This window comes from Talpa europaea, assembly GCF_964194135.1.
Source record: "Talpa europaea genome assembly, chromosome: 7".
NCBI lineage: Eukaryota > Metazoa > Chordata > Mammalia > Eulipotyphla > Talpidae > Talpa > Talpa europaea.
Genome location: NC_140074.1, coordinates 7242698 through 7269877, shown reverse-complemented (window position 1 = coordinate 7269877; position 27180 = coordinate 7242698). Strand labels below are relative to the sequence as shown.

General features: G+C 55.6%; 1 protein-coding gene across 1 annotated transcript; it reads left to right on the top strand.

Moving 5' to 3' along the window:
* Window positions 1-536: 536 nt before the first annotated feature.
* On the top strand, window positions 537-26456 carry OLFML2A (olfactomedin like 2A; the record flags this gene model as incomplete). The annotated part of the gene is made up of 8 exons (XM_084236127.1): window positions 537-641; window positions 8556-8819; window positions 14503-14610; window positions 18579-18797; window positions 21101-21350; window positions 22982-23216; window positions 24285-24466; window positions 25852-26456. The coding sequence occupies 8 exons, from the start codon at window positions 537-539 to the stop codon at window positions 26454-26456; spliced, it is 1968 nt and encodes a 655-aa protein (XP_084092253.1).
* Window positions 26457-27180: the final 724 nt, after the last annotated feature.

The following is a 27180-nucleotide window of genomic DNA, read 5'->3' as shown; positions in this document are numbered from 1 at the left end:
GCTGCTGGAGTTCAGTCGGGGATTGGGAGGGATCGCGGCAGGGCGCAGACCGGGGCGCGCGGGGGCGGCGTCTCCCGGGGGGCCGGCGGGGCCGGCGGGCGCGGGCGCCGGGAGAGCGCAGAGGCGCAGAGGCGCGCCTGCCCGGATCAGTCCCCCGAACCCGACGACCCCTCCCAAAGGAAAGCACTATCCCCCCATTCACAGCCGAGGAAACTGGGGCTCCAAGAGGTGAAGAGCCCCGCGCCCCCCAGAACAGGGCCTCTGCCTCGGAAGGGCCCCCGCTCCGTCGCTGTCCCCCCCGCTCCTGCGGGTTTGAACGAGACACCCCCCCTTTTTTTTCCTTCTGGTTGCAGGGACGCACTTCACTTCGACGCGCGGAGCCGGCGGGGCAGGGCGGGTGCCCCCTCCGCCTTGGCTCCGCCCCCAGGGCGCGGGCGGGGTGCGGCGGGGCGCAGCGGGGGGGCCGGGGGCGCGCCGCGCGGGCAGGGCCGGCCGCGGGACCAGCTCGCAGAGGCGCCCGCGGTGCCCGTCCGGCCATGGCTGCGGCCGCGCTCCCGCCCGCCTCCGGGCCGCTGCCCTGGCTGCTGCTGTCGCTGCTGCTGCTGCTGCTGCGCGCGGGCCCGGGGCGCGCCGACGGCAAGGTACGCGCTGCGCCCCGACGCGCGCCTCGGGGGAGCTGGGCGCGAGGGGGCGCTCTGGCTTGGGGTGCGGGCCAAGAGGGTGCCCCGGCCCGGCGGACGAGGACCGCGGAGCGGAGAGTCGCTCTGGAGCTTAGCCCCGAGGGGCCCAGGACCCCGGGAGGGGAGTGCGTCGGGGGAGTGCGCTGGAGACGGTCGCGGCGCTGGGCACAAAGACTGGGGAGGAGGGGGCGCTGGGACCCAGTCCGATGCCGGGAGGTCCCCTCTGAAAGGGAGGGCACAGAGGAGGCGCTGGGAACTTTAAGGGGGCGCCGACAGGTGTCTCAGTTCCCAGCCTAGGGACGGGACTCCCAGGAGCAAGGCAGGAGCGCTGGGAAGGGGCAGCCTGACCACTGGCTCGAAGTTTCCATGAGAAGTTGACTCACGTCGGGGCAGACTCCGGGTAACAGCAACCCAGTGACTCCCAGGTTTGCAATGGGCTCTGGACCAAGGTTTTCAGGCTACGCTGGGGCCCCAGAGCCCGTGCCCAGTGAATCCGGTTGGACTGCCCTGGCCCGGCCTCCGGCGCTCCTGCATGGATGTGTTCACTCTCCCAGGATGCTGGGTCTCCAGAAGTGACCTGATGTGCTCTGCTGTGGCAAAAGGATCTGCTCTGGCTCCAATCTCTAGGTTCTGGTCTAGGTGCAGACCTCACCAACACTTCACTGAGTGACCTTGGGCCTTTGCCTTTTGGAGCCTCTGTAGATATGAGAAGAACAGTAGTTCCCATTCCCAGAGGTTGAAAATCTCTAAATTAGTAAGATTTAACTTATCTGTGATTCTGAACTCTTACCCCAGGCACCCCAAAAGGGAGTGAGATCCAAAATGTAGAGACTTAGGGTCAGTCCGAGCAGGAACCCCTGTGGGGTTCTGGAAACAGACCTAAGGAGAAGTAGGAGGCCGAGAAAGAGAAGGGCAGGAGGGAGGGAGGGAGGCCCTGTTTGAGCATGAGAGCGGGGGAGTGACCTGGCTGGACGTGTCCAGCCTCTTTCCCAGCCCGGCAGGTAGAGGAAACCACTAAGTGCATGGCAGGTATGTGAGTGATGGGAGACGCTCAGCTGAAGATTCAGCTCAGGGTATGAAAACATGTGGGCTAGTCCTGGGAACAAGGAGGGAATGGGTGTCATTCCCATTTTAGGGTTGGGGAACCTCGGGCACAGGGGCAGCTGTCTTGAGCATCAGTACCCTAGGGCCTGTAAGCCAGTAACCTAGGGCCTGCCCACTTGCTGTTCTTTAGCTGTGTGACCCGAGGCAACCACTGCCTGTCTCTGGGCTCAGTTCTCTCATCTGAAAAACAAAGTTTCCCCAACTTCCCTTCCATGTGTGGCCTTCTAGGATTCCCTGGCCTGACTCAGGTAAGGGAATAAGAGAGCAAGAAAACACATACACACGCACAAACCCAGGTAACCTGATTATTGCTTTGCACCTCTCATCTCTAACTGGGAGTAATAGTTGGTCTTTGGCATCCTCTGAGCCCGCAGAGGGCCGTGGAGCTTGTGGGGAGGGCTTGCATTGAAAACAAAGCAAAGACAAAGAAAACCCAACAAGCTGTTTATCTAGTGAGTCAGCCAAACACTTGCTAGGCTGGGGGGGGGTGTGTGTGTGTGTGTGTTTAGCTGTCCAGGGGCAAGCTGGGGCTGGTGGGGTGGGGAGGCCATCCTAGAATCTGGAGGATAAAGCAGCTGGGGAACTGAACGCAGCCCTCCCCCAGACACCTCCCACCCAGCACTGCTGCAGCCAGCTGGGAAAAATAAAAATCAAGTGATGGGTGAATTTACTCCGCATTCCTCAGCACAGCCGGACTCCTGCTGGCTCTGCGGAGAAGGAGCTGTTTTCATTATCACCCTCTCCCTTCCCATAACAACCCTCCTTCCGCTCCAAGTCTGTTCTTGGTGGCGGGGCTTGGGGAGAAGCCCTTTGGAGGGCTGACAAGGAACTTGAAGCTTATCTAGGCCCTAAAAGGTTAAGTTTGCCCCTCCGCAGCTTTCCCCAGTAGGAGGTCTAGCCTCTCCTCCCCTCACACTTTCAGGGGTACAGGGCAGCTCACCCCAGTACTCACCCCAGAATCCTGTGATCACCACCAGCATTTTTCTCAGCCTGTTTTAATTTCATGTTCATGGCAAGGTCTCCCTTAAACAGGATTTGGTGTTTCCATCTGAGGAAGTGCTTTGTCCAGCTTGGGAGTGGGAGAAGGGGGTTCACACCTCCTCTGGCATTTCTGAAGGGGTGTCTAGTGTGGACGCTGGGATGGACACACGTGTAAGCACTTGACACCCAGGCTTGGCACCAGCCCAGGACCCCGCTTTTTGCTGAGATCTTGGAAGATGGCTGAGAAGTCTCCATTTCTACCTCAGTTTCCCCATCTGTGAGAAGGCTGCTTTCAGGGATTGGGGGGGGTCTTTGGCCTGCCCCAGCTTTTGAGCAGGAGGCTGAGGACAGAAGGAAGGCCAAGGCTGGGGAGCTGGGCCAGTGGAGCAGGAGGAGCTGGAGCTAGCAGGCGCGCTGTCCCGGGCTGGATCCGATGTTCTGGGTCAGGCCGGCCCCAGGGGCATAGGTGTTGCTGGGCCTCTGCTCCGGCGGTTCTGCCTGTGGGTGTAATTGGACAGAGGCTTGGAACAGGCAAGGGTTGCCCGGTAAGTGTCCACCTTCTGCACACACACAGAGTGTGGGGCCTAGCCGGATACCCCCGAACCCCTGCCAGTCCCTCTGCCGGGAAGGTCTTGCCCCAACACTCCCATTGGCTGGAGCACCCAGAAGGAACCTCTAAGGAGCATTCTGTGTGCCAAAGCCCTTGCCCAGCACTTATAGCCAGAGTCTTACACAACCTTCCTCCCCATTTGACAGACTCAAACATGGAGGCCCAAGAGAGTCAGGTTGGGGGTGTTCAAACATCCTCGACAGGAGCCGGAGGAGTCTGGAGAACGCTGCCATGCCGATAGCCTGGGGCAGCCTGAGAGAGCCTGAATCTAGGGGATGTGGAGCAAAACCAGGGCGACTGCATTTTCCAGATGCACCCCAGGTAATTCCAAGGCACATCCCCCAGCTGAGAATGCATGGGAGTGATAAGGAGCCATGGAGGTTTGTAGAGCAAGAGAGTGACATCATCAAAGCATGGTTTAGGGAAGCTCAGTCCAGCAGAGAGAGGGCTGCTGTGTCGTCCAGGTAACAGTGAACGCTGTTTCCCTGAACGCGGGCTGTGGCTCCGGAGAGGAGAGCAAAGGGTAGAAGTGGGAAAGCTTCAGGACGAAGAATCAGAAAACCACGACGAACAGGTTGTTAAAAGTAAGAAGGAGGCTGGGAGGTCTGGGTTGGGCAGGAAGGTAGGTCAACAGGGCTTAGATGACACTGGGTCCCGTTTAGGATGAATTAAATCTGGGTGCCTGCGGGCTTCCTGGAGGAGGTGTCTGGCTGGCAGTGGGCTATAGGAGAGGTCTCTACCTGCAGGAGGAAATGTCCTGCCACCCTAAGTCTGGGCTAGCCACGAAGGGGGGAAGACCAAACCTCAAGGTGACACAATAAATCTGTCCAGTTTCTGCATTTCACTGCTTGCAGCCACCTGCTTTCTTCCCCCATCCTCACCAGATTTATCCATCTGTTCAGAAAAATCTCCAGTATACCCTCTCACCATCTCCTTGTGGGATTTCTTTGAAAGTATCTAGGGACCTTAGCACAAACCACCCACACTTTGGGGGTCTTTGGCAGCTGTGTGTGCCAAGAAGGCTGCAGGGACAGATCGGGGGGCTGAGGCAGGGACTTTCCTACTTGGCAGCATCTCCAGTGCTCAAGCCAAGATCAGGGTAGGCCAGGCCCAGTGGGACCCCCAGTTCTAGGCAACCCCCTCACCTCCATGACCCAATGAGGTTCATTTGCTGGTAGAAAAACCCTGGTCTGGTGACTCTGGGTGGCCATGGGAAGAACACCATATAAACCAAGTTTTGAGTCAGACTGCTGTGTGACCCTGGGCAAGCCCCTAGCCTTCTCTGATGCTCAACTCTCTCCTCTCTAAAAAGGGGTTGTGTTGTGAGCGTAGAGAGACTGAAAATAATGTGCGAATGTGAGAGGATGTTACTGGCAGTGATTTTAATAGCAGGTAGCACTTGGTAGTCACCCTGTGCCAGGCGCTGCATGTGTGGATTCCTTTCAGCCTCAGGACAAGCTAATGAGGAAAGGAAGGTTATCCTACCCATATTACAGAGGAGAGCTGAGGCTCAGAGGGTTTGAGGCCATGCCAGGAGGTAGGCGATGTGGGAGCTGGGATTTGAGCCTGGGCCTGGCACCCCACCATGGGATTGCCTCCAGTCTAGCCCCTAGGAGGAGTAACCACAGGAGGTAGGGCTCCCAAGGGGGCTCCTGGCAGCTGGGGCTAGGAGCCAGGGCCTCTTCTAGCTCCTGGCCAGCATCAGCCCTTGGACACCCATCAGGATGTAGCACCTCATCTGAGGAGGAAAGGAATGTTGCAGTGTGATGTGGAGGCTGCTGCTGAGGGGGGTGGCCACACAGAACACTCCTACATCCACCCACTGAGCTCTCAGCCCTACCCAGAGGAGTGGGAGGGGTGCCTAGGCATCCAGTCAAACTGGGAAGAGTGCCCACAAGTCTCAAAGAGAAGGCTGACTGGATGTCGTAGCAACAGTCTATGGAACCTGCAAGACCCCAGCCTGAGTCAGCCCATGCAGGCACTGGAGAATTGCCCTGCAGTCAGAGAGGAACGGTCCATCTTTGTGTGGGTTTATTTCTGGGCTCTCTATTCTATTCCAGTTACCCTGGTTTCTGTTTTTTTTTTTTTTTGTTCCAATACCATACTGTTTTGATTACTATCACTGTGTAGTATAGTTTGACACCAGAGAGTACAACATCTCCATTTTTCTTTTTTTTGTCTCAGAATCATTTTGGCTATTTGGGGTCTTTTTGTGGTTCCATTCAAATTTTATTATTATTTCTTCTATTTCCTTGGAAAATGTCATTGGGATTTTTATTAACTCTGTAAATTGTTTTAGGTGATATGACCATATTTTAACAATGTTTATCCTTTCAATCTGTGAACATGGAATATCTTTCCATTTCTTTGTGTCTTATTTCCTCTGGCAGCATCTTAAAATGTTCATTGTATAGGTCCTCCATTCCCTTTGTTAAGTTCAGTCCTAGATCTTGAGGTGATGATGCTAAGTGAAATAAATAAGAAAGTGAAAGACAGTTGCCACATGGTTTCACTCATTTGCAGAATATAAATAACGAAAGAAAACAAACTGGCAAAACACAACAGAAATGATTTTTAGACTCTGAAAAATATACTGGTTACTAGAGGGGTTGGGGGGTGAGGATTAGGGGAGAGAAGGTGAGAGGGTCTTGGCTTGGGAGCACAGGTGGAGAGAGAGTGAAGCTGTGTACATGTGGAGGGGTGACGGTGTTGGCAAATCAACAAATTTTGAGAGAAAAAAGAAAAGCTAAGATAAATAAATACAATCTGTCCTGTTCAAAAAAAAAAAAAAAAAATGGGCCTCCCCCAGTGGCGCAGTGGTTAAGCGCTGGGCTATGAAGCTGCCCGCAGCCTCTGCAACGCCGGTTGGATCCCCGGCCACCGGAGAGGGTCCCACATGGCGCGCAGCCCTCTCCTGTTGTGCCTGCTGCTCCCCTCAGCAGTGTACTTCGTCAGTCTACCTGTTCTGTTCCCTGCTCTGGCTCTGGTGAATTCTGTTACCCTCCCACGCTTCTGACTGTACCCAGTGCTTGTATAAATAAATAAATAAATAAATAAATAAATAAATAAATAAATAAATAAATAAATACATCATTGAAAAAAAAATAATAATAATAAGCCTTGCCCTGCAGTGCCCAGAGCACATTCGGACCACAGATGACCCAGGAAAAAAGTTTCCACCCAGAGCTATCCATGTCCCCACCCTCCTCACCCCCAGGGGCTGGAATTCCACCCCTTGAACAAGTCACTTAATGATTCCAGGGCTCAGTTTCCTCATGGGTAGGGCGCTGCCTAGAATATCTACAAATATACCCCCAGGGAGAGACACAGAAATAAACAACCGCCTTCAGGATTGCGGGTAGTAACAACAGCTAATTCTGTGGGGTAATCGTGTGCCCCTGGCACTGGCCCCGCCACAATACTGATATTTCATCTCCTCACACAGCCCTTTGTTGGGGACCACTAGTAGCGCCCTCATTTTACAGAGGAGAGAACGTGGGCGGTGGGGGGGTGGGCAGGGCAGAGAAGAGATTAATCCACTCAAGAGCATGCAGCTGTAGGTGGCCCACTGTGTGCCTAACCAGCGTGCAGCACCTCCCCAGGCTCAGAGAGCTCTCAGTCACGTCTTCCCCAGGGCCTACCACAGGCTTGCCCCCTCCAGCCATTGTCTGCCCACCAAGCAGGTTTGAGCGAGCTTCCCAGGATGCAGATGTAACCCTGGCTCTCTCCTGCTGACCCTTCCCGGGCCTCCCCAGTGTTTCCAGGAAGAAACCAAGATCCTCCGCCAGTTTTCACGACCCTCCAGGATCTGGGCTCTGCCACCCGCAGCCTCGCCTCCTGCCAGCCCAGACTCTCTAACAGCACCAGCCAGAATGATCTGCCTCTAGGCCCCCAGTGTGCCAGGCCCTTGTACTCACATTACTGATTTGTTCTCCCTGCAGGACCCTTCTCCTCCTTAAAGATGTGCCCTACTTGGGGGAGGAGGGGTGAGCAGTCTTGGGTATCTTTTTCTGGACTCAGAGCTTACCATGCCAGCTTCTTCCATGACTGTGAAGGTCGATGCACCTTGATCTAGTTCTTTTACACCTCCAACTGTCACTGAGGGTCTGGAAGAGGCCACAACACTCAAAAAAGTGTCTGCGGGCTCATAGCAGACACAGAGTGCTACCACTCTTCCCCAGAGGGCGCTGGGACACTCGGGGAAGGCCCAAGGAGGCCATGAACTCATTTGGGTCCAGATGGCTTCAGGGAGAGAAGAGCAGCCAGGAGGCCTGGGATATGTGTGACTGGGCCACGAACAGCTGTATCCCAAGAGCCTGGAGCCCGGGGTAGGCTGGCTGAGCCAGCTAGGGGAAGCTGCTGGCTGGGGTGCCCACAACCAGCTGGTGTGTCAGGGCAAGGCAGGATAGAAGCAGTGACTGAGCCTGGCACCTGCCAATGATCTCACTGAGCTGACTCTTGTGGGCACAAAGTTCTGCTGTCCCCAGTGACCAGTGACCACATCTGGAAAGTGTGACACTCCAGGGTGGGATTGAAGGGAAACTGCTAAAAACTAGAGGTAAGGTCATCTTACCTCTTTCGGTCCTCACTTAGGAGGTCAGGTTCAGAGAGTGGTGCATTTCGTCACTGCAGGTTGGAGGTTCCAAGAGGTTATATAATCTCTTTGAGGTCACATGGTTCACTTTTGTGCCTGGCTTCTTTAATCTAACATAATGTTTTCAAGACTCATCCACATTGTAGCACGTGTCATCCCTTTTTCACAGCTGAATACTATTCCCTCGCATGGATATACGACGTGTTTATCCATTCACGGGATGATAGACACGTGGGTTGTGTTCACCCAGTGGCTAGTGTGAAGAGCGCTGCTGTGAACATTTGCATGCACGTCCTGGTTTGAAAGCCTGATTTCAAATGTCGGGTGCATATACCTAGGAGAATTATTGGGTCACATGGTAACTCCATGATTAGCCACCTGAAGAACGGCCCGACGGTTCTCACAGTGTCGATTCACCTTTTGTTTCTGTTATTGTGAAGGGGTTTATCTCCTTGTAAGTGTCACTGGCTTCTCGGCCCTCCTCCTCCCCAGTCACGGGCGGGCCAGGTGGTGCCACCCTCCGCCTCCCTCTTCTCTCCCGCCTCTCCCCTGCCCCCAGCACCGGCTCACCCAGCCCTCGTTGCAGATACTCGGCGGCGAGGACCAGGTGCGGATGACCTCGGAGGGCTCCGACTGCCGCTGCAAGTGCATCCTGCGGCCGCTGGCCAAGGACGCGTGCAGCCGGGTGCGCAGCGGGCGGGCGCGGGTGGAGGACTTCTACACCGTGGAGACCGTGAGCTCGGGCACCGACTGCCGCTGCTCCTGCACCGCCCCGCCCTCCTCGCTCAACCCCTGCGAGAATGAGTGGAAGATGGAGAAACTCAAGAAGCAGGCACCCGAGCTGCTCAAGGTAGACTTTCTGGGGTGAGCGCAGAATGGGAATAGCTGGGCATAGGGAGTACCTGGCATAGGCTGGCGCCAGGCGTCCTGATGGAAAGTCCACACACACACACACACACACACACACACACACACACCCCAGGGCAGAGGCTGTTATCACCCCTTTTTACAGGTGAGGAAGCAGAGGCTCCCTGAGGGGGGTGCCGCTTCTTGCCCAAGGCCTTTGGGCCAGTTTGGGGGCAGGATTCTCTGATGTTTGCTGAGTATAACCCCTGGCATCTAGTCCTGTGCCCCCTGTTTCCCCTAACCAGGTCATCTGTCAGCACCTTTATACAGATTTCCCCACTATTCAAAAATAGAGGGTTCCTATCCAGTATGATTTGGTAGGTTGTTTTGGGGAGTCAGGAAATGCACAAAAGTTTTCATATTAATTAATGGTACTGAAATTCCCAGATCCCAACAATGACCTACTGAATCACACCAAATAGGAACCTTCTATTTTCAGATAATGGGGGCGACCTGCATAGTATTAAAATTGTAAATTTTGTGGCGTTCTGTAGTCTGTAATGTAGTAACATTTCCCATGTTCAAGGACCATCTGCAGGCCAGATGTCATGCTAAACACATTATTTCTCTAAATTTTTAAACCACTCTGTGAAATAGGGGATCTGTCCTCATTTCATGGGCAAGAAAATTGAGGTTTGGAGACATTAGGTAACCTGCCCAAGCTCCCACAAGTGACACAGAACCTCTACACTATCCTTTTACGGGAAGGCTGTACCACCACTCCCTCCACCACTGGCAGGTTAGAAAGAAACACCCTCTCTGGGGGACACAGCCCAAGCCAGGGCCTGCCAGCAGGACCCATGGCTTGGCCTGTGTGGCCTAGATCACAACCCCACAGCCATCAGGCCCCTCTGCGCCATCCGTGCCGTGCTCAAGTCCATGCTGCTGGGCCGGGGGTGGGACTTGAACCCAGGTCCTGCTGTGTCTAATGCATAGCTCCTAAGCCACCTTGCTCTCCTGTCCTCCTTTTGTAAAGGGACAGACTACTTAGTGTCTTTTGACAACATCTTTTTCTTTTATAATGTCTTTCAAACATATGAGTATCTACTTTGCCTTTTTTGGTATCAAGAACTGTGAAGGTGGCTGAGAAGTTCCCCTGCTGGTGAGCTAACCAGTTCACTGCCAGTGTCACAGATGCCACAGGAGAACCCAGCCTCCGGGTTCAGAGACAAGGGCCTTTTTTACTCACAGTGGCCAGAGCACCCACATTTTCCTGCACTGGTTCTCCCAACTCTGGAATCCACGGGGTGCTGCAATGAGGGTTGGGCAGCACGTGCACCCCGAGGGGCTGTTTTTCAAGAGAGGAGCCCGGAGCTTAAGGGGTCTACATCTTCTAAAGTGGGTGCTGAGCCTTCCCTGCTCCAGAAGGAAACGCCGTCTCTGTGTTCCAGGGTGGCTCACGGTTTGAGATGGCCTGCAACGAAGATAGTCAGGAGCTCTGCATCCAAGACACACAGGCAGACTGAATAATTGCCTCTGGGCATTGGGCTAAAAGTCTTTCCTTTAAAATTTTCACTTCACTTTTAGTTTTGTAACAACTGAATGGATACCAAAACTCTCAAAGTTAGAGGGAGGGTGTTTGAATTTTAAGCCAAGGGCCTATTGACAACTTGGCCTCGGCTGGATCGCCCTGGGGCCTGGCCAGGGTCCTCGGACTCCAAACCCCAAGGCCGTAGCCAGATTTCAGCTCCAGAACAAATCCAACTCCTACTCAAATCTGCTCCTCAATAACTAAACTAAGCAGCCTTGACACGAGGATACACAAAACCTTGCTATTGCAGAGGGAACTTTTTTTTTTTTTAAATTTTTTTAATAGAGGCATGTTTTATTTATTTGTTTGTTTGTTTTGTTTATACATGCACTGGGTACAGTCAGAAGCGCGGGAGGGCGAGAGAATCCACCAGAGCCAGAGCGGGGAGCAGAGCAGGCAGAGGGACAGAAGTACACTGCTGAGGGGAGCAGCGGGCGGCAGGAGAGGTCTGCGCGCCATGTGGGACCCTCCTCTGGTGGCCTGGGAGCAGCCGGGGATCGAACCTGCGCTGCAGAGGCTGCGGGCAGCTTCGCAACCCAGCGCTCAACCGCTGCGCCACCGGGGAGGCCCTGCAGAGGGAACTTTTGGACCCGGCTTTACTTCTGAGGGAATCTGAGGCCCAGAGAGGGATCATGGCTCAACGAAGATCACACAGCAAGAAATTAGCAGCACTACAGGTTGAACCCAGGAAATCTCTGCTGTGGCCCCATGTCCACTGCCAGGGTCACTAGGCAGCTCTCTCAGCCAGGATCCCACTGTCCCTTAGACCTCATCCATGTGCAATGGCCTGGGGGTTTTCAGTCAGCCTTAGAGGATTGCAGTGGGGTGGTGGTGGGGTTGCCCCAGCAGGTGGGTCTAGAGAGGAAGAGAAGATATTCTCCCTCTGATGCCTGAGGGGACCTGATACCTGAGGGGAACCCAGAAAAGTCGAAGAGGAGAAGGTGACAGAGGCCTCTCCCATTGACTTGGCTCTCCCTGCATCAGCAGGAGGCTGGAATAGGAGTCCCTAGGGGAGGACATTAGGGGAAGCCCATAAGGGAGGGCTGGCACAACCACCCTCCACCCACCCCTTGCCTCTACCCCAAGCCTTCTCCTCAAGCTAAGCTCTCCAGCTGTGGTTTGGCCTTAGTTGCATGACTCTGAAGAGGAGGGAGGGCATCCCTGATCCCTTTTCTTGGGAAGGTTGTCTGCAAGGGCCTGCCCCTGGCCTCTTCACTCCCTTTCTTTCTGGACATGACCCAGACATGGCCCTTCCCTTTTAGAACCCCCAGGCTTGTGGGAACACAGCTTCTGACCTCAACAGTGCAATCGGTGCCGGGCCAAGGGATGTCTCAGGTACCATGTGAACCTGGAAGAGATGATAATATTAGATCTGGGCTTTGAGGGATGTGTAGGAGTCTGTCAGAGGAGAAATGAAGGCATTGTCTGGTGCAGGCTGCTTCCCCGCAGTTTCTCTGTCACAGCAGCTATGAATGCCTCCAACACACTGTTTCTCAAATTATCTGTGTCCAAAGACCGGTTGTTTAAAAACTCTGTCCAATACCAATACTTTGGTAAAAAATACTTTGAAAAAAATTATTAGAAAAATGAAATGAAATTAAAAGCAGACATTCAAAATACAAGCCCCATGTCTTACTTAGGGAGTTACCAGATACAAAATTGATACAAAATTGTCAAATGATTCTTAAAGTTTGTCAGAACCCCTTTCACATTTCATAATTCGGATTAGTAACTAGCAGTCTGGACCGGCACTGGTCCGCAGACCACACTTTGAGAAGCAGGGCTCCGACATGCCACGTCTCTCCCCTCCAGATCTTTGAACAAGCTGTCCCTCTGTCTGGAATGCCCTTCCCTTGCCACCCACCTTTGCCTGATCTGTGCTCCACCTTCAGAACTCGGCTCAAACAAAACTTCCTCCTGGCAGACTCCTAATCCACAGCTGCTCCCAGATAAGGCCAGCCCCCCATCATTCATGATCTGAGCACCTGTGTGTTACTCCCTGTGTTGGTGAAGACTCATGTCTGTCTTGTTCATCACCATCCTTAGGCCCAGAGTAAACATTTGCTGAGGTCAAGGAGGGTGGCAGGGGCTGATCATGAGGGCCCAAATGCCAAGCACATGAACGGCATCAGGGAGCACACACGCCCAGCAAGGAGGCAGGTCAAGTTATATCGCCGTGGAGAGACCCTGGCCAAAGCGGAGGGAAGCCCGGAGGCTGCTTCCCAAGCACTTGCCATGCACCCACTCTGTGCTGAGCCCCGTTCCTCACCACAACCGTCTCCCGTCTCCCAGAGAAGGAAGCTGGGACACCTAAGAGGCTAAGTGTGTGGTTCTCAAAGTGTGTTCCACAAAGTCCTAGGGGTGCCATGCAACCCTCAGGGCCTGAGTAAGCTTGCAGAGGAGCAGAAAGAGTCAAGTCCCCATCCCTGCTTCCATCAGAGCCCACCTCCACCCCCTCACCCCATTTCTGTTTTAGAGATCAGAGTCTGATTGGAGAAGAGTTCTCTGGCTTAAAACAGCCGGAACACCCCTGGGGGAGGGAGAGTGAATCTGCTTTGGAAACAGCTGGTCGGGACCAGACAGGCGTACTGTCAGCTCAGGCCACAGGAAATGCAGCGCCCGGAGGGGGCCACATGGGAGGGTTGCAAAACCAGGGCGAGCCAGTTTCCCAACTGGAATCTTGAGCCACAGTTTCCCTGATGCTCTGGCTGGCATCCTGGTCATCTGGACGGAAGTGTCCTGCCCTGTGAGGTGTGGCAGGGAGGGGAGGAGAAGGGCAGCTGCAGGGAAGAGCCCTGGGCTGGGTGATAGAGACCTAGTGTCTGCCACTGACCTGTTGTGCCAGCCCTAGTCCTCGCTCGGCCTCAGTTTCCCCATCTGCCCATAAGACAGGAGCCATCCTGCATGACAGGAAAGAGGTTTGGGTTCTGTTCCCAGCTCTACCCCAAACAGCCAGGTGGCCTGGACAAGTCACGTCACCTCTCCCAGCTGTGGCTTCCCAATCCGTCAGATAAAGATAAAAGTTGGCCAAACCTTGTCTTAGGTTGAGTCCCTCGAAACAGACCCTGAGGCGAGTGATTCATGTGCAGGTGATTTCTTAGAATAAACTGGTACCGAAGTGGAGACGGGAACCCCCAATAGGGGATAGAGCCCAGCCAGGGTGTGATCTCTGGCCAGGTGCCAGCCTCAGCCCCAGGGGACGCTGGAGAGTGAGAAACAGCTCAGCTGTCTTACTGGGGCAAGGGAGCTGGGCTCTTAGACGCTGATACCAGTTAGATCATCACCCAAGGGCTGCCCAGGAGGACAGAATACATTCCCGTGTGCTCTGGGGTGAAACAGCCCTTTGAAGATTCAGGGATGCAGGCTGCTTCAAGGGGGCACGACAAAGCTGGGGGTGGGCTCGAGAGAAAGAAGGATGCCAGGGGCTGTGGGGGAGCAACTCCGGTGTGCACTGGTAGGGTGGTTGTGAGGATGAAGTGGATTAACTCCTTAAAGCCCCTAGCACAGTGCCCACCACATGGCAATGCATAAAGATGACATCAGTGCATGGAAATGCGTAAAGATGACATTGGTTGCTTTTCTTTTTTTTTTTTTTTTTTTTTTTTTAAGATTTTTTTTTTTTTTTTTTTTTTTTAATAGAGGCATGTTTTTCTTTCTTTATTTGTTTGCTTGTTTGTTTTGTTTATACATGCACTGGGTACAGTCAGAAGCACGGGAGGGTGAGAGAATTCACCAGAGCCAGAGCGGGGAGCAGAGCAGGCAGAAGGACCGAAGTACACTGCTGAGGGGAGCAGTGGGCGGCAGGAGAGGTCTGCGCGCCATGTGGGACCCTCCTCCGGTGGCCGGGGAGCAGCCGGGGATTGAACCGGCACCGCAGAGGCCGCGGGCAGCTTCGCAACCCAGCGCTCTACCGCTGCGCCACCGGGGAGGCCCAACATTGGTTGCTTTTCTCGTGACTGCTAGCAGGCTGGGTCCCGCAAGCACGGAGGGCCTGAGCAGGCCACCTGGACTTCTGTGCTGTGGTGGGGCTCCTTTTGCACCCTCTGTGCCTGACCCTGCGCTGGGCCTGTCTCTTAAGCCTCTGCCTTCCCCGCAGCTGCAGTCCATGGTGGATCTCCTGGAGGGCACATTGTACAGCTTGGACCTGATGAAAGTGCATGCCTACATCCGCAAGGTGGCCTCCCAGATGGACACCTTGGAAGAGGTAAGGGCTGGGGTTCGAGCCAGAGGCCAAGGTGGTATACGGTGCTGGGAGTGAGGCCAGTGTCCAAAGGGGTCTGGCAGTTCTGGCTAGTCCCTGGTGGCCACCGGAGGCGGGTCCCCAGCAGGGAGCTGCTGGCAGAGAGATGGAGGGTACTGGAAGGCTGGGTGGGTGACAGGGACTTCCCCAAGGACAGGGACAGGCAGGGTGAGCATGGAGGGTCAGGCTGGAGCGTCGGGGTTTGCCTCTCTGCTGGCACAGCCTGGCGTCTGCCTGTTTCCTGCATCCTGCCTCTGCTGGGCTGCGGGGAGCCTGGGGACATGCAGCTGCCAGGAGCAGGCGTGGGGGCTTCCTTTCCCACTTCCTTTCCAGAAGGAGGGGGCAACCTGGGCATCCTGTACCCGGGGTGGGGGTGGGGATTAACCCCTTACTAGCCCCCAAGGTTGGGGTCACAGTGGCTTTAATTATTCAAAATGTGTTTGATGAGTGCCTTCCATGGGCCCGCCCAAGTCAGCAGGGAAAAGGGTAACAATTGTTGAATTTCTCCATTGTACCAATATTTCCTGTGCACCTAGTGTGCCAGGTTCTCTTGTGGCTCTGAAGGTATCCTCCGTTGCCCTTTCCTCTTGTAATCTTAGGAAATGTTAACTCATTTCACATAACTGAGCCAGAGGATCTGAAGGAAATGTCTGTTGGGACTGGAACAAATCAGACATGATTTCCGCAGCCACAAAGAAATGATTTGTGAATTATCTTCTGTTTTGCATTATCTGTACTTTGCTTCTGTTCACTGAAAGCTCTATGGGAAACAAGCCTTTTGCTAGCCCTGGCAGGAGGGGGGAATAGCCTCACTTAGGAGGAACTGGCTCCCTCTGCCCAAGGAAAAACCCCAGGGTTCAGGCAGCCATTTGGGGTTCCAGCATCCCCCTGATCTCTTCCCTTCGTCAGCAATTCAGAACCAGAGGCAATTTTGCTCCCCAGGAAAGAGTTGGCAATATCTGGAGATATTTTTGGTTGTTGCAGTTTGGGGGAGAGGAGAGAAGCTATTGGCTTCTTGGAGGTTGGGGCCAGGGAGGACGCAAGATGTCCCGCAATGCCCAGAACAGCCCCCCACACGCACAGCAGCCTGACACACGGCCGTAGTGCCGAGGCCGAGAAACCCGGCTCACGCCATCTGACTTCTCTGCGAGCTAGTTCATGAGGCATTTTCCCCATCCGGAGCCTTTCCGGTCCTCTCAGTAATCCTGACTTTTAGTTGTTATGATCATAATGATCCTCATTTTACCAGCAAGAAAACCAAGGCTCAGGGGCCTCCCCGGTGGCGCAGCGTTGAGCGCTGGGTTGCGAAGCTGCCCGCAGCCTCTGCAGCGCCGGTCGTTCCCCGGGCGAGTGTCCCACATGGCGCGCAGACCTCTCCTGCCGCCCGCTGCTCCCCTCAGCAGTGTGTTTCGTCAGTCTGCCTGTTCTGCTCCCGGCTCTGGCTCTGGTGAATCCTCTCACCCTCCCATGCTTCTGACTGTACCCAGTGCTTGTATAAATAAATAAATAAATAAATAAATCTTTAAAAACAAAACTGAGGCTCAGAGAGGTAAAGTCATTAGCTCAGGGTAACCCAGCCAGGGAGCAGAGAGCAAGGACTTGAATCCGGCCTCTTGGGACCTGACTCTACACCCAGGGCTGACTGCACATGCATCGTTTTTAGCTCATTTTCTCCTCTCAGAATATCTATCAATGAAATTCTGGACGCCTAATTCTGATACTTTGCAGGTCCACAGCAAAGAGATGCTTCCTGCATCTCCTGTGGTCTCTCCTGCTTCAGCTAAGAAGTAGACTCACACAAAGGAATTCCACATACTCCCCAGACCTGCTGGGGCTAGGCTGCCAGGCTGCCCAGGCTTCCTGAGTCCTGCCCCATGAACCAGGCCAGTCTGGGTGACAGCCTGGTGACGGGGATCCCTAGGTAAGGGGGTGTCCACAGAGAGGAACACGGTGGCTCCTATCGGCCCATCTGTTCTCAGCAGGGTTCAGAACCAGGGGTAGATTCTCAGGAGGCTGGGATGGCAAAAGCCAGGCAGGGTCCCCAGCAAGGGGATGACAAGGTGAATCAGGAGAACAAAAGTGTGGTTCAGGTGGGGCTAGTGCTGTGGGAGGAGCCAACAGGAGAGCAGCCCAAGACCTGGAGACTAGGAAGGATCAGAGATCACCCATAGCAAAACCCCAGAGCGCCACTATTTGGGTATTTTACAAAATGAAGGGGGGTGTGTGTGTGTGTGTGTGTTTGTGTGCGCGCGTGCGCGCGCTCTCATATACATATACTATAAGTGAAACTAAAAGGTAAATATAAAGTAGCAAAAGATTGCTAGCAACTTACATGACCATCCATAAAGGACTGGCTCCATGAAACACGGCCCATCTGCACCATGGCCTACCCTCTGACCAGTAAAAGGAATGGGCGGGGCAGGCAGAATGCGTGCAGATCTGGAGCTTTCCGCAAAACAGGATCAAGTGAAAAAGGACAGAGTTTGGAAAAGAAAGGAAGGAGGAAAGGAAAGCGGGGACAGAGGAAAGGAAGGAACCTGTCACAGCTGTTGACACTAAGAAAAAAGGTGGGGGAGATACTTTTTATACCCCGTTATAGCTTTTTTTTTAAAAAAAAAAGATTGTATTAACACTTTTCAAATAGTAAAGCACTTCACATTTTTTTTTAAAGATTTATTTATTTATTTATACAAGCACTGGGTACAGCCAAAAGCGCGGGAGGGTGAGAGAATTCACCAGAGCCAGAGCGGGGAGCAGAGCAGGCAGAAGGACCGAAGTACACTGCTGAGGGGAGCAGCGGGCGGCAGGAGAGGTCTGCGCGCCATGTGGGACCCTCCTCCGGTGGCCGGGGAGCAGCCGGGGATCGAACCGGCGCTGCAGAGGCTGCGGGCAGCTTCGCAACCCAGCGCTCAATCGCTGCCCCACCGGGGAGGCCCCCCGTTATATCTTTTTAATTCTGTGCCATCATCATGTACTCCCATTTCTTCCCCCCTCATCAGTCCGTAAGGCTGTGTGTATACTGGGCGTTAGGACTGTTGTGCATTTGTTATGACCATTCCTCCCAATCTGTCATTGTCTTTTCTCTACTTTTTTTTAAAAAAAGATTTATTTATGTATGCATACAAGCTCTGGGGTACAGGCCAGAGGTGCAGGGGCTGAGAAGATTCACCAGAGACAGAGTGGGGAACAGAACAGGCAGAATGACTGAAGTACACTGCTGAGGGGAGCAGCGGGCGAGTCAGGAGAGTCTGCTGTGCCATGTGGGTAGCTCCCTGGCCGGGGATCGAACTCTCGCTGCAGAGGCTGCGGACAGCTTCACAGCGCTGCACCACCTGGGAGGCCACCAGGGAGGCCCCTCTACTTTTTTTGTTTAATTTCTTTTCCCCACCACCACCCTGTGTGTCTCCTTGTCCCTCCCCTTCCCCACCCACCCACCTCAGGGCTCGCAGGACATTTGCTGACGTCCAGTAGTTTTTGAAAGTGCGTTTGTTGTTGAATTGTCCAGTATTTGTTTTTATCATCCTGACTTGCTCTGCTGTACATGACTTTCAAATTTCCTCCATTGTGTTGAAAATGGCTGCGTTTCATCCTTTCTTGTGGCCGCGTGATATTCCATGGTGTGGATGTACCGTGTCTTTTTGCTCTGTTCACCCATGGAGGGAGATCACAGCTGCGTCCATGTCCCAGCTACTGCAGAGAAGTATTCGTTTTTATCCATTTGTTTTTTTTATTCATTCGTTTTTTAGATAAAAAATGAGTAAGGACAGGGTCTCTGAGCAGCATGCTTTGCCTCTCTGTCCTCACTGGTGCTCCCCACTGGGACCCGCAAGCCCCTGCTCAGCAGACTGGGCCACCAAGCCCGATGGCTGGGGTGTCTGTCCCCAGGACGAGGGGGTGGGTCAGAGGAAAGACCTCAGGTCCTGCCCCCACAGAGTGTCAAGGCCAACCTGAGCCGGGAGAACGAGGTGGTGCGGGAGAGCATGCGGCACGTCAGCGAGCAGCTGAGGCGCTACGAGAACCACTCGGCCATCATGACGAGCCTCAAGAAGGAGCTCTCCAGCCTGAGCCTCCAGCTGCTGCAGAAGGACGGGGCCCCGGTCCCTGCCGTTGCCCCTGCTGCCGCCACCACCGGCCCAGGCAGCAAAGCGCAGGTGGGGCCGGAGCTCTGGTTGTGGGGGCAGAGGCGGGTGGGCTCGGGAGCCAGTATGCCAGCGCCTCGGCCCTGAGCGCCAGTTGGAAGGGCGGAGGGTTTCCAGACTGTCGGGCAGGACTGGGGGCGGGCACAGAGGGAAACCCATGGTGGGCGGGTGTCGGGGGGTAGGGGCCTATCATAGACTGGGTGCAGTCAGCTCAGGGGAGCGAGAGGAGACATGGGCATCCCGCCGCATGCCCGTCCCCTGAGCCTGGCGGTGCGCAGTCTTCTCATTCACTTTTCCAGACCAGTGGAGAGGTTGCAGGGATCCCCTCCCCGCCTGGCCTGGGACACCAGGTGGGCTGCAGGCTAACTCTTCCCGCCTCCCCTGCTGTGGTTGGGAGCCTGGCTGGGTCAGGCCTGCTCAGGGGTAGGTGGGCCCTGCCTCAGGGGCCCTGCAGACTTACACCAGCTCATGTAACCAACCAGCTCATGTATACCAGCTCATGTAACCAGTCCACCAGGTGGACTTCTGCCGCGCACCTCAGACGTGCCCGGTTCCAGCTCAGAGCAGAGTGAGCAGAGGCTCCCGGGACATACACCACACCTTGGTCGCATTTGCAAAAGGCCCTCCTGTCCGCAGACAGATGACAGAAAAGGCTCTTCCTCTGGGCAGAAGATTAGAAAGAGGAGCCCCTCCTGTGATGGACACACCCCGGGGTGGGAAAGGCAGTTGCAGCACCGAGTGGATTTCCGCCCCTTTCCCAAAGGACCGGCGCCGGGGGCGGATGCAGACCGCTGCACTCTCCACTCCGGCCTCGTCTGTTGGGGAGCCTGCTCTCACCCCGACTTCCGCCCAGACATGATCCTAGTTCACCCCATGACCACCTGTGACATGCACCCCCAGCTGGCAGACAAGGAGGCATGGAAAGAGGGTGGCCACTCGGGGTCTGTGTGAGTGCCAAGCCCAGGTTCTTCCTCCCCACGCCTCCGCTCCTGGGCTGACACCATGACGACGGGCCCTTTGTGTCTGCAGCTGGAACCTCCTCCAGCCCGATAAAGCCTGGAGGAGGCCGGTGCCCTGGCCCAGAGCTGGCTTCCTCCCCATTCCGGTGCCAAGTCCATAGGAGCGAAGGCAGCCAGATACCCCACTTGCTGAATCTCCTGAAATCAGCCTAACAAGAGGTGATGGCACAGGCCCTGTGTTCTCGTGCCAGGCCAGCACAGGGGGTGTTTAAGAGGAAGTGAAAATAGCCTGTGGGCCGGAACCTCGGTCTCCCAGTGGCCAAAGGGACCAACACAAAGGGTAAGAGGAGAGGCTCCGCCCTGTGCCCTCCAGGCCTTTCGGGAAACTTGGGGTGTCCCTCTGGCCACATCCATGAGAAACTACAGGAAAGGTGGCACTGTGGGCATCAAGGGGGTGGGCCGTGTTCAAAACGGAAGGCACACACCTATTACCATGGCAACACTGGAAGTGTCTACGGTGCCACCCAGCATGCAGTTGGCTTTGTTGTAAACAAACAAGTTAAGGGCAAGATTCTGGCCAAGAGAATCCACGTTTGCAACTGAGCACAGTGAGCACGTGCAGAGCCGAGACCGTGTCCTGACACGCCTGACAGACAATGAGAAGGACCAAACGGAAGCCAAGGAGAAAGGTGCTTGGGAAGTGCACTGGCTGCTGGGGCCCACTCCCTGTGGCTCCCTGGCGTGACAGGAGTGGAAAAAGTAAATAAATAAAAGATCTCGGGCCTATTAAAAAAAATAAAATAAAAGGAAGAGAAAATACCATAACTTACCAAACATTAAGCACGCACACCCTATTGTTAGGCGACCAACCTGCCCGGTGGGCCCACAATGGAAGGGTTTCCCTGACACAGACTTTTCAGCACTAAAACTGGGAAAGTTTCAGGCACACTGAGCTGAGTGGGTCACCACGCCTAGGGGCCTGAGAACCTCTCCTCTGCCCCCACACAAAGACCAGTGAGAGACAGATGGGAAGCTGGGCTGGTGGTTGGCTACCTCCAGGGAGCTGGCCTGCAACCTCGCTGGAATTGGGGGGGACAGCATTTGGGAAAGGGGACAGGAATCCAACCTCCCAGGCTGGGCCTCAAGCCTGCAGGGGAGCTAGAGAGCCAAGGGGGAAGCTGAGACCCACCCTAGTTATGGAGGAAGCCACCATGGGAGGCTCACCGTGTGAGCACATGGGATAGAGGGTCTGGAGCATGGCCACACACACCCCCCCCCGCCCGCCAGGCTAGCTTCCCTGAGCCCCCACATCACCTCTCATACCATCTGCAAATCTGAGACTCTCTTCTCTCCCAGGACACAGCTGGAGGGAGACGCAAAGACACCGACAAATACAGCAACGTGCAGAAGAGCTTTGTGGACAGGGGCCCCTCAAAACCCCCTAAGGAGAAACTGCTGAAGGCAGAGAAGCTCAAGAGGGAGGGCAGCAAGGGAAGATCCACCCAGCCCACAGCCAAGCCCCGGGCCCTGGCTCAGCAGCAGGCGGTGATCCGAGGTATCACCTACTACAAGGCAGGCAAGAAGGAAGCGACGGAGGCCGTGGCTGGTGAGTTGGCGAGAACTGGAGCCGTGGGGAATGGAGTTAGCACATGGATGGTTCTCTACCCTGACCCAGGGTCCCCTCTCCAGTCAGACTGACCCAGATTTCACTTCTGCTGGTTACCTGCTGCTGCCCTTTGCTCAACCCCTCATGGGAGTGTTGGGGATGAAATGATAAAACCGTTTCAAAGGGCCACTGGGTGCCTCTCCAGAATTTACAGGCGTCTTCCCCCTCCTTGCTTTTTCCTTTTCAAGCAAAGATTTGCTGAAGGTCCACCATGTACTTATGTCTCCAAGAGTCTGCCTTAACTTGAAACTCACAGTCTAGGTGGGAAAAAACATGTCCAGGACCAGATGCCAGAGGTGGGGTGAGAGAGCCCGGGGGCTACAGCTGGGCCAGGCTCCTGGCAAGTGACATGGGGTCTTTGGGGATCCCTCTCATTTCCAGACTGGCCTTGTAGCCAATCCAGCTCCTCCGCCTTCTTTTCCCAGAGGAGACCCCGCAGACTACTGTATGGACTGTAGTCTGTGCTTCCTGCCAGAGCAGAGAAGGGCAGCAAAGTAATGAATGGAGAGACAAGAGTAAAGTTCTGAGTACCCACATTTCTGAGCCGTCTCTGCTGGTGTGTCTCCTGATCCCTCCCTGAACCCCCCTTTCCAGATGCCCTGATCTCTTTTGGTGACCCAATTCTGTGCCCCTTCATGGGTTCTGCTGATACCTCCTCAGGGAGGCCCCTTGCCCGGCCCATGCCCAAGGGGCAGGGCCACGGTCTGCGAGGGACTCCTTCAAGGACTCCCTTGTTCTGCATCTCCCGGGGGCTCTGGGGCCTCTTCCTCCAACCCCGGTGTCAGCTGCTGGCCCCCAGTCCTGCCAGCTCATCCTGGCCACTGCCCAGACCTCTGACCCCTGGCTGGGGCACTGCCCAGAAACAGCTGCCGCATGTGACTCTGCCCTGGCAGGCTGACGAGCCCAGGCCCCCGGCCTGGCCAGAGGGTGTGCTCCATCCCAGAAGGGTCCACGGGCTGCCACACGGCAGGGCCAGCTGGACCCCTGGACAGAGCGGATGCCAGGCAGGGAGAAGAAAGCAAGAAGTCAGACAATTGGGTCCAAGGAAGCAGAGGGTGGGCACCCAGGGATAAAGGGGAAAAAAGCCTGTAAAATTCACCTCCCCTCCCGGAGGTGATTCTGCGGAATGAGGGCGAGGGGAACAGAGTTCAGCACTTAGGAAGGAACGGGGTCTGTGTCTGCCAGCACCTGCGCCAATGTTTGCGCATGTTTTCCTTGTTATGACAGGGCGCCGATCCTTCTGGAAGGCACTTGGCTACCTGTGATAATAAGCCTGCACTCCATCCCCAGCGCCACTCCAGCCTCACGAGGTGGACAGCGTGCCTCTTGTTTTACAGAGCAGGACGCTGAGACCCACTGAGGCAGGGGAGCTGCTGAGGCTACTCAGTTGGGGGAGCGGAGCCAGTCTGCTGACCACCAAGGCCTCCCCAGCCCCACCCCGCCTCCTACTTGGAGGTCTTCACTCCCCAGGACTCCCCTTTTCTGCCTCAGGATCCCAGAGCTGGGAGCCCACTGGGTCCCGGGAGGGCCTTGAGCAGCTGCGATATCAGCACACCGTCTTCTCTCCACAGACAATGCCCTCAAGGGCACTTCCTGGCTGGAGCAGCCGCCCCCCAGGGCGGACGGCAGGCCACCAGAGCCCAACTCTGCTGAGCATGATGAGGCTGGGCCTGTGGCCTCGGAGGGAGTGGACTTGGCCCGGGGCAGCCCCACCTCGGACCCCACTCCCACCCTCACCCCCACTCCCAGCACCCGTCCCTTGCCCACCGAGCCACCTTCCCAAGCAGACGTCCCCAGCCAAGGTGAGTGAGCCTCACAGAGGCAGCAAACTACAGCCCTGGCCAAATCCGGCCTGCAGCCTGGCAGGTTGGTAATTTGTAGTTTGTTTTGTTGTTTTTTTTTTTTTTTTTCCCAGCACAGCCCTCAAGCTAAAAATGGTTCTTATATTTTTAAAGGGTTGTGGAGAGAGAGAGCGAGAGAGAGAGAGAGAGAGAGAGAGAGAGAGAGAGAGAGAGAGAGAGAGAGAGAGAGAGAGAGAGAGAGAGGGAGGGAGAGAGGGAGGAATATGGGTCGGGAGTTGCATGGTCTGCAAAATCTAAAGTGCTTCCTACCCGATCCCTCACAGAAAACCTTTGACCACATTTAGAGTGAAATAGGCAGTAGTTTCAACAAATTCTTCTTCAACGCTCCCTAGAACGCCATCATCAAATCCAGCACCTCTTTTCATTTCTTAATTTCCCCTGTCCACTCTCTGGCCCGATTTTGATCTTGGGCTTGTCTTTGGGGAGAGATGTTTCTTATTATGTCAGGGAGCCGATCCTTCTGGAAGGCACTTGGCTACCTGTGATAATAAGCCTGCACTCCATCCCCAGCGCCACTCCACTTCCAGGAATCTTTCCTGAAGTTTCCACCGGAGAGGTTACCACAGCTGCAGCTGATCTGGTCTCCTCACAGCTTATTTCTAAAGTCAGAAAATTGGAAAAAAACCGTCTCGTCGGTAAAAGGCCACTTAATGATGTGAGAAACTGCTCAGTGGAGGGGAACGCAGGATACATAAAAATGTGTTCAGAAGGGGTTTTTTTTCAGTACGCCTGCGTGATTGTACATGCAAAGAAAGAAAAGGAAGGAAATACAACCGGCTCAAACATTTCTTTGGACAACGGGATTTTGAATGATTTTTGCTTTCTGCATTCTCCTTCTTTCTGAATGCTGCGTGTTTTCTGCCTGATCAGGATGGTTTTTAACGTGCCGGGTGGGGGGTGCAAGCAAACACCGGGAGGGATTTCAGTCAGACCCAGATAGTGCTCCCGGCACTGGTCTGGCTCGCGGCCTTGGTCGTGTACCCGAAGCTGCACCCCTCACTCCTGCAGGCAGAGAGGCCAGCTGTGAGGGCACCCTGAGGGCCGTGGACCCCCCGGTGAGGCACCACAGCTACGGGCGCCACGAGGGAGCCTGGATGAAGGACCCAACCGCACGGGACGACAGGATCTACGTCACCAACTACTATTATGGAAACAGCCTGGTGGAGTTCCGAAACCTGGAGAACTTCAAGCAAGGTCAGGGACCCCAGAAATGGGGTGGGGGCAGGGCGAGGATAGCCAGGGAAGGGTCCACCATGGAGACATGGTCCTCCTTTGCCCTGTGGTTTCCCGTGGTCCGGATTTCCTCATCTGGCCTAGCTCTGAATGTTCAGCCATCCCAAGGAGGGGGGTCTGGGGGTGTCCCCTGTGTGGTGGCCTAGACTTTGTCAGGGGCAAACAAGAGGGGTGCCCTCATGGGTGTAACTCAGCGTCAGGTGAACAACACTTAGAGTTTCCACTTGTTGAGTTCTGATTCCCTGCTAATCACCCTGTGCATATCAGCTTATGGCATCTTCCTAACTCTGGAGGTGGGGGTTATCACCCTGTTTGCCAGGTGAGCAGGGCCCCAGGCCTTAGGAGGAGCTGCAGGTCTGGGCAGGGGCCAGCATGGGACTATTAGAATAGGGAAGGGCAGAAATTTTATTATCTGATCTGGGGCATGATGGGGGGATGGGGTCACTTAGCTATGACCTTCCTCTAAAATTGTACAGTGTGATATGGAGGCAAAGACTTAAAGAAGCAGTTGCTGTACAGTATTACAGAGAGAGTTGAGGGTGCTGTGGTAACCCAGCCTGGAGATCAGGGAAGACTTCCCAGAGGAAGTGATGCCGAGCTAAGCCTGAAGGCAGAGCAGGGAGTAGGTCCTGCAGAAGGAAGAGGGAAAGGTGTCCCAGAGAGAAGGCCCTGCACACAGAGGCCTGGCAACGAGGAAGCATGGCAGCGCAGAAGGGAGCTGGTGGACTATAATGAGTGGGCTGGGGAGCCACGCCAAACTGTCTGGACTTATCATGAAAGCTGTGGAGTCAGAGGCGTGACCTGGAACAGCCAGAGTCCTTCCTCCTTCCTATCAAAATTGACCTGGCCCCTGTTCCCTGCAGCTCAGCAAGGAACCCAGTGACAGCTGCTGAGGCAGAGGGTTACAGGTGCCAGAGGAGAGGCCCCTCACTCAAGCTTGGAGAGATCAGGGAAGGCTTCCTGGGGGAGATTAACTCCGTTAAGGGCTCGAACAGATAAGGAGGCCTAGCCCCAGGCAGATGAGGTGGGGGACGGTGGCCCAGACAGAAGGAACAGCACAGGCAAAGACCCCGAGAGGAAGCGTGGGCCGGAGGAGGCTTTGCCTAGACCCTGGCTGTGCCATTCTGTCAGTGGGTGACCCCGAACCTTCGGAGCCTGTTTTCTCCTCGCAGGAGGGCGGCTAATAGCACCTCTTCCTCCAATGATAGAACCAGGGGCCCAGCTCCAGGCCCAGACACCCTCAGTATCCACAGTTCACTGGGCAGCTCAAGGGCCTGGGCCAGACTGAGGGCTCCGCGGCCGTCACCCCCTCCCGGCTGCGATGTAACCCCCCGCCCCCCGCGCAGGCCGCTGGAGTAACATGTACAAGCTGCCCTACAACTGGATCGGCACGGGCCACGTGGTGTACCAGGGCGCCTTCTACTACAACCGCGCCTTCACCAAGAACATCATCAAGTACGACCTGCGGCAGCGCTTCGTGGCCTCCTGGGCGCTGCTGCCCGACGTGGTGTACGAGGACACCACGCCCTGGAAGTGGCGCGGCCACTCGGACATCGACTTCGCCGTGGACGAGAGCGGCCTGTGGGTCATCTACCCCGCCGCCGACGACCGCGACGCCGCGCAGGCCGAGGTGATCGTGCTGAGCCGCCTGGACCCCGGCGACCTGTCGGTGCAGCGGGAGACCACGTGGAGGACGCGGCTGCGCCGCAGCTCCTACGGCAACTGCTTCCTGGTGTGCGGCATCCTGTACGCCGTGGACACCTACAGCCAGCGCGAGGGCCAGGTGACCTACGCCTTCGACACGCACACGGGCACCGACGCGCGCCCGCAGCTGCCCTTCGTCAACGCGCACGCCTACACCACGCAGGTGGACTACAACCCCCGCGAGCGCGTGCTGTACGCCTGGGACAACGGCCACCAGCTCACCTACGCGCTCCACTTCGTGGTCTGAGCCCGGCCCCGGCCCCCAGGAGAGGCGTGCGGGGCAGGGGCTCGCCACGGCGGGAAGCGGTGAGACCCAGGCGTGGGTCTCCTGCTAGGCGCCTGGCTTGGCCGGGGCAGACTACCCAGCAGCCAGTGGAATATTCATCCCTTCCACCTGCAGAGAACTGTGCCCAGCACCTGCACTAACCCGCTTCCCCCTCCCGAGGCCATCCTGGGAGGGGAGAGCGCTAAATTTCATGGAGGAGGACACGGAGGCACGGAGACAACTGTCTCTTGCCGAAGTGGCCCCCGTTTGGATCATGCAGGCCATGTTCTCCTCACAGCCCCGCTTGACAGATGGGGAGAGTCGACCTTGCGCTCCCCTCCCTCCAGGCCTTCCCTCTCCCCTTGTGGCTCATCCATTAGGGTTGAGGCCTGTGTGCCACCCCAGGCCCTGGTGCTGCGTGAGCTGTTGGTGGCCCTGGACTTTGGGCCCCTGGGCTAATGGCTCTGCTCTTTGCCTTTGGCCAGTCTCCCACCCACACCCCACCCGCTGTCCAACCGCATTCCAAACATCCACGGTCACCCAGCCACTGAGCAGAAACCACACCCTAAGAAAATACACCAGCCCCCGTTCCAAGGTTTCCCTCCCTCTGTACTCATTTTATTTTCTTACTCTTCACCAGTGCCGTCATTTGTTTCTGCAGCAGCAGCTGAGAAGGCTGCAGGCAGCTGCCTGCTGGGGTAGGGAG